Genomic DNA, 9,907 nt, shown 5'->3' on the forward strand with positions numbered 1-9,907 from the left:
GTTAGACAACGTCAAATTTCGGTCAAGTCATAAGTTTTATGAAAATCCCGGGATCTTTTTATCTTATATTATTGACATAGGATTGGAAAAAATGTATTTAGCTACTGGGTTCCAGTGTCTAAGAAATTTAAGAAAAGTAGAACTTCCATGGACGTTGATTAAAGGTGAAACCGGCATTTGGAGGCTCTGTTTAAAGTGTTTACCCCCTAGACAAATTAAAGCATTAATGGACCTTGTCGGCTGACGTACTGTTCTTATAGCTTGACATTGCTACTGAAATTGGAACATCATATGGAAAGATGGGAAGTATTTTGAAATATGAGTGAAAAATGAAGATATTAAAGTTGGTACGACATGATACCCAGGCTTTTCTTGAGAAAAAAATGGACAAAAGGGCAGTATTTTGTAGAATTACGTATTCGAATTAGGGTAGGGTGAGATGCTTCTGAAACGTGACGTAACATACCTAACTTGGCGTTACGTCGAAGTCTCCCCCGTGTTTCACAACTATCCATCTTCAGAAAGCTAGTGTGACCTTATTGGTAATGGGAACGGGGTGCAATTTTCCAATATTGTTGCAGTATGACTCTATATTAAAAATATGCCTATTGTTTGTTTTCATCAAATTATGATAAAATTTTAGAAAGAAATTCCACGAACTTTTGGATCAACCCTCGTATTTCTTTACTTAATTTTGTATTTTTCAAAAATATATTTTTTGATCAGTTACGCCACATATGGCTTTAAATAAAAAAAGCGCAACATAATTGCATGACACTTATCATTGAGCTGATTGAGTAAATGTATATAATTTAATAATGAGATATCTGTGAGGCATATATGTACATGCAAATATTGCTATATTAAACAAAGGAAAGGGGGGAATTCAAATTAGGAAAAAAAAAGATCGTTTTTAAGTAAATCAGTCTGGTAGTAATGCAAAATGGATGCAGTTGTGGAGATTTATGGATAATAGGAGCATGCTGTCTGGAATATTTTCATATAGGGAATTTAATAGCAAAAAGGAGTGAAAATACCGGTGGTGCTTTTCATGCATTACATGTGTATTTTAAAATTCCTATATATAATAGCCCAAGGGGATTCCTCAGTGCAGAAAACCACTAGCCCCATCCTCAAAAATGGAAGCCCCGGGTGTAGCGCGATGCTAATTACACACCCATCATGTGAAATATTTATAGTAGCCCTATATCAATTTCAGTATTGTTTTAAATTAATTAAAACAAATGCCAAAAACAATAATTTTAAAAAAATCAAAATAAAGCAGACACTCAAAATCAAAGACAGAAAGAAGCACTGTTTTGACTGAACGTTTTTCAGTAATACAATGATTCTCTTACATATCAGATTAGATAAACTTACATACAATTATTTAGTTGTTGTCAATTATCCCATTTATCTCATCTCAGCTCACTTTGCGATTGTAATACAGTCTACATGAACCGATAATTTACAGCTGATTTATGAACACACGATTGTTAAGATTTTCATTTCCCTTTCCAATATACATTGTCAGAACATACTTAGTTGGTTATGATATAAAATTAAATAATTAACACTTTCGATTTATTAAAGATTATCTAACAATACACGATCATTTACTAAATACTTCTCGCCCTCAAGAGAGTTAAAAAGACAGAGAAAATTCAAAATACATACAAGTGCAACTTAGGATTAATTGTTCCGATATATCTATTTTAATTTTGTGCACAATTGTTTTCAAAATTACATTAAAATCAATTTTCCTTAAACAAGAACCCAGCAATAGATAAATATTAATCGAATAAACTTACCTTTTCTCTTGTCAATCAGACAATGTTGTTGACATTAAGTGTTTCTTACTCGCCATATTTTTTCCCATGAAAACAAACGTTGTTATGATCAGGATCAACGGAAGTTGATTTTCGGAACTCTCGAGAATTTAGAGTTCCGAATGTAAAACTGAAACACAAAACACGGTGCGTCCGTGAAAGCAACTTTTTTGGACACTTTTTTGGACAAATGGTCGTGTCCAAGTTTTGTTGGGTACTAACCTGCAAATACCCAATTGGGGTGTTTTAAGCATATTCAGCGACACTTCTTATTGGGTATACCCAATAAGCAAAAAGTACCCAATAAGTACAATCTTGGCATGAAAAATACCCAATAAATGCACTCTCGTAAGCACGGACGGACGGACGGATGGACAGAATGATCACTATAGGGCGCCCGCCAAGCGGGGCCCTAATTATCAAAGATTGATCATAGGTCAGTAAAAAGCTCTTGATATGTAAGACCGCGGAACATTAACTGGGCGGCAAGATTTGAAATATGCAGCATACGTCATTTCTATCTGTTACAATCAAAACATTCAATGATAGACAATGAAATGGGCGGGTACAATTCGACGCGGACGCGGGGAAAACATTGAATTGAAATTCGAGTTTGAAATTCGTTATGTGATATAACGCGTAAACGTTGAAGTGCAAATATTGCGTCAGCAGTTGAATGATCATCATCATAAACATCATAAAGAAGAAAGCACCGCATATAATACTATGTCTACATCATAACGAAATGCAAAATCTACCGCATGGAATGCTAACTGGACCGGACATAATATTTAACGATCAGCATCATCATAATAACAGAAATGCTGTATATTATGAAGAATATATTATTGTATATAATGTGAGAAGTACTTAATATATTGTTGTGTTTACTGCATATAATGTTAGATCTATCGCATATAATGTTAAAAGCACTTAATTCATACAATGATAAAAACACCTCATATAATGATACTTGTACATATAATATAATGACATGTCTAGTCATATAATGAAAGAAGTACTGTGTATAATGGAAGTTGCACACGATATAATATAAAATCTACTTCATATAATTAAAATAATCCTCATATAAGATAATCCCGGCGTTCCATAGTCATGCTTTGAAACTCTTTCAGTTGATCGGAGAACGAGTGTAACGAAAATATTGTCATGTGTTGAAAATTGCTTTCCATATAAGGTATATGTAGTGTACCCGACCTGATGAATACTAAGTATATAATAGCTTGAGATAAATTTTTATTTAATATTAAATAATATCAAAAATATTGCTTTTATATCTGATTTACATCGAATCAATGTTATTTTTTTGACAATTTTTTTCCGTTTTCCGTCAGTTCCGCTTTCCGTTCCGTTTTCCATTCCGCGTTTTGGCAACACCCCGGCGTAAGGAATTCTTACACTGCGATCGTAGAGGAGACGCTCTAACCACTGCGCCAAGCGGGCGACGAAATGAGTTGGAATTAATTACCTATTTTAAAACGAAACACAGTCAATCTTCTAAGTAATAATGGCTTTTATTTGCTGGCAGGTCATTGCATCGACCATTGAATTTGAAAAGTATTAATTGTAGACAAGATTTGCCATATCCTTGTATCCTCAACCTGTTTGGTTTGTCTCGATATAGAAATTCCGTACGTAGCTTAACATGCTCGTGTGCAATGAATTTATTAACTGGCTGCGAAACACAAGATCATTAAGTACTACTTTGTGAAGCGTAATGATAAATCCAGAGATAACTAATCGGAACTCCTTGGATGTTTTCCACAAATTCCAGTCAAAACCTACTGTTTCGCAGCCAGCGAAGGGAAATTAGGTAAATAATTTAAACTTGAATTTATTACAAATAAATCATTTCGATCGGGTGTGGCTGTAAGGGGATTGTGAAACAACATCTCAGCAATCATCTGAATAAGAGCTTGCATAAATTTCATTGATTATGTTGTAATAACGTAGAAAATCTTCTTCGAAGAGGGGTATCCTATGTACATAGTTTACAAGATTTTGTTTGTTAGGCCATCATTAAAATAATTTTTGCTTGCTCTCTCCCGACTGCAGGTATTGTGTCGGTAGGTATTAAGTGGGAAATCTTTTTAAAATAATTTCTTGAAAATTTCAACACTTTTGTTGACGGGGTAAGAGGAATAAAAAGAAAAATATATTGTCCTGGAATGCAAACAAAAGTTTTGCTTCGAGCCAGACTTTAAGGCAGTCGGTCGAAAATCGTGTATTTTGTATCTAATAAAAAATTAAGGGGGGCACCATCTATGCATTTGTCAGGTGCCTGTGGTTTACGGTCGATTTTCAATACATTTTAAGACTACAATTTCCCGTAAAATATTGCAATTTTCTTTATATTAGCTGCAGAACTATAGCTCTCCGAAAAATATCTATTGACAGACTATTGTAGTCATTGACGTTAAAAATATGCATGCGATCCACAAACAAAAGCTCATATTTCACCAGTAAAATTTATTCTTAACCGGTATATTAGATCTCATTGTACATAAGATCATTCCACATATACCAGAGGTCTGACCTGTCGAGGATCCAATGGAGTTAATAAAAAAGAAGACTGGAATTAGAAAGGGACAGAACGATCCAAAAATGAATTTCGCACAAAAAAAGGAGAGATTAATTAATTGTTTGTGAGTGTGAAATTTTATTAGTAAGCAAATCTAAAAACAAGTTATTTATCAGGATTTTATTTTTGAAACACTGTTGATTTATCAATCCTTTGGAAATTCTTAAGGCCTCATTTCTTGATTGAAAACATTCTCCACACATTGATCCAATCTCTCACCAGAGGGCGTTTTTACGCTCCGCTCCAACACAATGTAAGCTGAGCGCGCACTCTGGTGAGAGATTAACATTGATCACGGAAATGAAAGTAGCGTTAGTCAATTCGTTCTTCGGTTGAATTAATACATTGAGGGACGATAAAAAAGGTAATTTCGGACGTAAATGAAGTTTATTTTCGTTCTTAACATATGTTGCATTCATAAGACTAGTATTCAAAGAATATAAATAGAACCCTGAGGGGCGGGTAATACTAGTATTTATTAGACATCGCAATAAAATTTATTCCGATATATCACGTTAAAAAGCACAAAGGCGTCTTTTGTATTAATTATTATCCTCATATGCTTTTTTCTGTGTTCGTCACATTGACAGGTTAATGAAAAGAGACAACAGGTAGATATATCAAGAATTGTTAATTCAATATCGGACTCATGTTAGACCTCAAAAATCAGAAAATGATTAATTGGTAAAGCTAAAGTTTAAAAATTAAAGGCCCTATTCAAGGATTAACTTCCGTAGAATTACCTTTTAACCAGATGTTATATTGAAATTGTAACAAAAAGTTAACGATGAAAGATTTGAGGATAATAGCTTTTTCGAGGTCACTGATATGACCCTTAGTTATGTTGTTAAACAGGCTATTTGAAACATTTTTTCATGTTATATACTCTGTAGGACTGATTTATCAATTTAGATAAATGCATTAAAATTTCTGTTTTTGTATAGCGTGTAGCGCATGCAACGTCAATTACATTTCATAGACAAATGATTTTATTTTTTGATGTATTTCAAATTCTCTGTTCTCTATTTTTGTATCATGAATTGTTGATGTTTTCAGTCATTTAAAAACAAATACTCCATAATGAAAACGTCATAATAAAAAGGTTAGTTGTGACGTCATAGTAATGTTACGTGTACTTTACGTCACAATTGATTGCATAGTTTCACAAAATTGCTGTGTGCGACAATCAAACAAGTTTCGGCTCTTTTAGAGTAGAAATACAATGTCAATTCGAAAATCTTCATAAAAACTTAGCTCTTGCTGTCACCGGCTCCATTCCACATCTGGGGAACTGGAATTTAAATGATGCGCTAATTGCAGGTATGAGTACAAAATGTTTGTCTTCTTATTGATTTACAGTTAAATAAATTTTGACATCAGATGGATTAAAGAAAATGATTTTGTTGTTTGTAATTGAATTTACTCAGATTTTCATACAACAATTGGGGTATGGAATGTGTTTTCAATATATGCATAACATTGATTTGGCATGCAACATTCATAAAAATGAGTTGAGCATGGTTTCATGTTTGACAAACAAGTTTTATTTTTCTTTAATCTATAGTTTATAGACCGTAAACTATTGTTAACAACGTTTATTTTATATATAAGAGAGTGGCAATATAGAGAAAATCGAAGTTTCAAATATTTCTCACAGACTTTACGCCCCCCCCCCCCCTTCATCACTGAAAAAAATCGCATGAGATAAAGCTGATAACAGTTTATCTATGGCACCATGGGCATGCAAAATTCACAAAAGTTAGAGAAAAATAGTTAAAAAGTTGATATTTTTTTTTATCTTGGATTTTAAATTGTTATTTACGAGCAGTAAGCTATTGTCTTCCCACAAATTTTTATTAAAATATAAAATTTGGACCAAATTTTCTATTTTAATAAAAATTTGTGGGAAGACACTATTATAATTAACGATAGATTTCAATTTAGTGGGTTTTTAACATCATGATTATTAATGCGTTCATTTGTTTATTATTGTGGTACAAATCACAACTACGGGGTGGCCAAACCCTTTTTAGTTTCAATACAGTTTTTAGTGAATCTAACATTTCAATTTCCTAGCCGTCAAAAATATGAAACTTCAGTTTTATATCGCAGCAGTTTCTGACCATCACACCTTTGTTTTAAATATTTTTACGGAGTATCTTCTTCGCAATGCAACTCTAATGAGGAATGTGAATTCCAGAATATGTTATTTGAAAAAAAAAATCTGAGCTTCATAATTGTCACTGCAGAGGAAGTTCCTGTGCATTCGGGCAGATGGGTGGTGGGTGTAAGGCTACCTGCAGGCGTGAAGTTTGAATACAAATGGGTGATCCTCTGGCGAGAGAGTCTCACTCCATTCATATGGGAGGACGGACGCAACAGAACTATCCATGTTGTAGGCAGCGGCAGATATTTGGATATCTGGAACAAGAGGGGACTCTTCCAACAGATAATCGGAAATTCAGGTATGCCCTAGGCCTATTAAATGAAATGCAAGCAGACCCTTAGAACGCGATGTGGGCTCATGGGGGGATTCCCCCTCTTCTGCAATGGTAAATCTTTCTTTAAATACTGTATCCCTTTCCCTCACACCTTTTTACTTTGTATTCCTGTAAAGTATAGCACCGACAATTTCCTGACTTTGGACAGTTACGTCTGTTGCCATGCATTGGCCTGAACCTTTTTTTTTAGCTCTGCTGGTCAGAGACCATAAGAGCTTATGCGATAGTAATGCGTCCGTCGTCGGTCCGTCTGTCTGTCTGTAAACAATTTTTCAAAAGGCTACTCCTCCTACAGTTTTGATCTGATTTCAGTATAACTTGTCAGTTGTCACACAAGTAGACTACACTAAGATACATAATTCTGTTTATTGGTTTTTGATTTCGATGAACGATGTTGCCTTGGTTACTAAAAATAGAAATTTTTGTGAAATACAATTAAAATGCTACTCCAAATACAGTTTTAGTCTGATTTCAATATAATAATGCAAGTAGACTACATTGAGATACATAATTATCAGCTTTGTGTTTTTGATTTTGATAATTGATGTTGCCATGGAAACTAAAATTGAAAATTCTGTTGAATTTTATCAAAAGTTACCCCTACAGTTGTAGTCTTCTTGCAGTCTCTCCACAAAAAGAGACTTGATCAAGGACCATTATTCTCTTTATTGCTTTTGTAAAGTTTCAAGTCCCAACTGCTATTTTTCTCTTCCTTTATTACAAGTACAAACCAGTAGAGCTACAGTCTCGACAGAGACTTTTTTTTAAAAATGCTATATACACTGTACATGTATATGTACGAGATGTTTTTAAATCCTGAATATGATTTAATTATTATTTTGATATTTCTTATTCGATTTGTATATATAGGGTCCGTTTTCTTCGTATTCATAAATAGATTGTTATTATCGAGTATTATTGAAAGATCTTGATTGAATGCCTTAACAACGAGTATGTAAAACTTTCTGATCGAGCATGTCATTTAGGGAAGCCTAATCAATTTTTTCAAGGGGAAACTTTTTCTGTAAACCGTATTTCATTCAAGCAATTACTTCATTTGTCTGATACATTTCCTCTTCTTTTGGATCTGCTACTGGTATGTACGTATATGTAGTGTTGATCACCCCTTTTCCCAATTTGTTTTTATCTTTTTAAAAAAAAAAAATTATGACCACCTGAATTTCCAAATCTTCGGTTTAAAATATAAATACCCTCCATGTCTGAAAATACGGACGATATCTTTTTGAAAAAAAACAACAACATTTTAGTGGTAAAAAATTAATCTATTATAATTTATTGTTTTAAAGGATTTGTATTAAGCAGTCCCCCAAAATTAAACCCAAAAGTTCAAGAACTAGTAAATTTGCTGGAGGAAATAGCAGAAAGCGTGAACAGAAATAGTAATCCACCAAGATCTCGTTTACGCGAGATCCTCCACACTGTATATGACTACATGAAAAATGGTATAATCAGTGCAAGCAGCTGGATTTTGAGTATAGTACAGAATCTTTGGAGCCCCCCAGCGCCATCACCAACACCACCAGAACCGCCACCACCAGCATCTCCACCAGCGCCATCACCACCAGCGCTATCACCACCACCAGCACCACCAGCGCCATCACCTCCACCAGCCCCGCCATCACCACTGCCATCACACCCACTTTTTGGAAGTTTTTGGTACCTTGGTTTAATTTAGTAGACACATGGACGTTTTTTTTGCTTGAAATTTTACTGGTTGGAATCCCGATTTAATTTCATATTCTTTTTCCGGTTTCTTGGTTGCAATTTTTTCATGAATAGAAAAAAATCTTATTATACATCATCTAGAAACGTAGTGAAATTGAAACTCTCAGTATTTAAATTGTAAACCTAACTTTCTATTATATACGGTTTTACTGTCTGTAAACAGAGTATCATTTTAACATTTTAAACCCACAAATATCAAGTATATTTAAGTATAACATCCCCTGCCACCTTGAAAAAAGAAAAGCTATACCTGTTCTCTTGTTCTAGATTCGATATTTTCCTCTTTATATCAACAAAATTATTTTAAAAAAAAACATTACTATTCCATATTTACATTCTGCTTTGAAAATATATCTTGAGTTACTTACTAGACAGAACAAAAACAAGATTTTTCTTTTTATACTCTCACTAAATACTACAATATAGCACAGAAACAGTTTTGCATACAGACATAGTCTGAGATGATTTTTTAAAACAATTCACCCAATTAGAAAAAAATCCAAAAGAACATTCAATATATCTTCTTTCTGTTCATCTCTATATCTCTAAATTCGATATCCGTCCGTCTATATCTATGTTTTAAGCTCATCTGAGCTGAAAGCTCAAATGAGCTTTTCTGATCAAATTTTGTCTGTAGTCCGTCCGTCCACTTGTATGTTAACTTTTCACATTTTTGACTTCTTCTCCGGAACCACTGGGTCAATTTCAACCAAACTTGGCACAGAGTATCCTTGTTTAAAAACAGAACCTAGTTTTTTCCATACATAATGTACATATTTATTTTATTTGTTTAGTTAAATTAGTTTTTCCCTCTTTCCTCTTTTTTGTTAAATAATCCTCTTAATCCTCTTTCCTCTTCACTTTCACTTCAGTTTGTCACTAAAACTCTTCCTCCCTTTGTGTTGGTCATTATATGGCATCTGCTTAATGATGATTTTGTCAAATTTGCTGATGTTTCTTCAACTTTGTTACCTGTTAGTTTCATCAATTGCCCGATTGCTTCTTCGTGTCTTCTTTGAGAGTAAATCTGATGAGTTGGCTCTTTTGTGTGTCTGAAGATGGCATCATTTGATTCCTCATCATAACATGTGTGTTTTTTGTGGTTATTGCTTCTTCAGAGATCCTATTTACGGAAATCTTTCGAAGCTCCTCACTTGAAGCTCTTTTGTATTTACATTTGTGTTGCTTAATTGTGTCCTCATCTGTTACATATTTTTTTATCCTCTTTT

The 9,907-nt window shown here is 33.7% G+C and overlaps 1 protein-coding gene across 1 annotated transcript; it reads left to right on the top strand.

The window, feature by feature from the left end:
• Window positions 1–6,753: 6,753 nt before the first annotated feature.
• Window positions 6,754–8,609, top strand: LOC134280246 (arp2/3 complex-activating protein rickA-like; the record flags this gene model as incomplete). The annotated part of the gene is made up of 2 exons (XM_062762656.1): window positions 6,754–6,896; window positions 8,256–8,609. Coding segments are annotated over exons 1-2 (497 nt in total), but the record flags the coding sequence as incomplete, so codon positions are not given.
• Window positions 8,610–9,907: the final 1,298 nt, after the last annotated feature.

Source organism: Saccostrea cucullata, unplaced genomic scaffold (assembly GCF_032062105.1).
Source record: "Saccostrea cucullata isolate Sc308-1 unplaced genomic scaffold, CSIRO_AGI_Scuc_v1 ctg6174, whole genome shotgun sequence".
Classification (NCBI taxonomy): domain Eukaryota; kingdom Metazoa; phylum Mollusca; class Bivalvia; order Ostreida; family Ostreidae; genus Saccostrea; species Saccostrea cuccullata.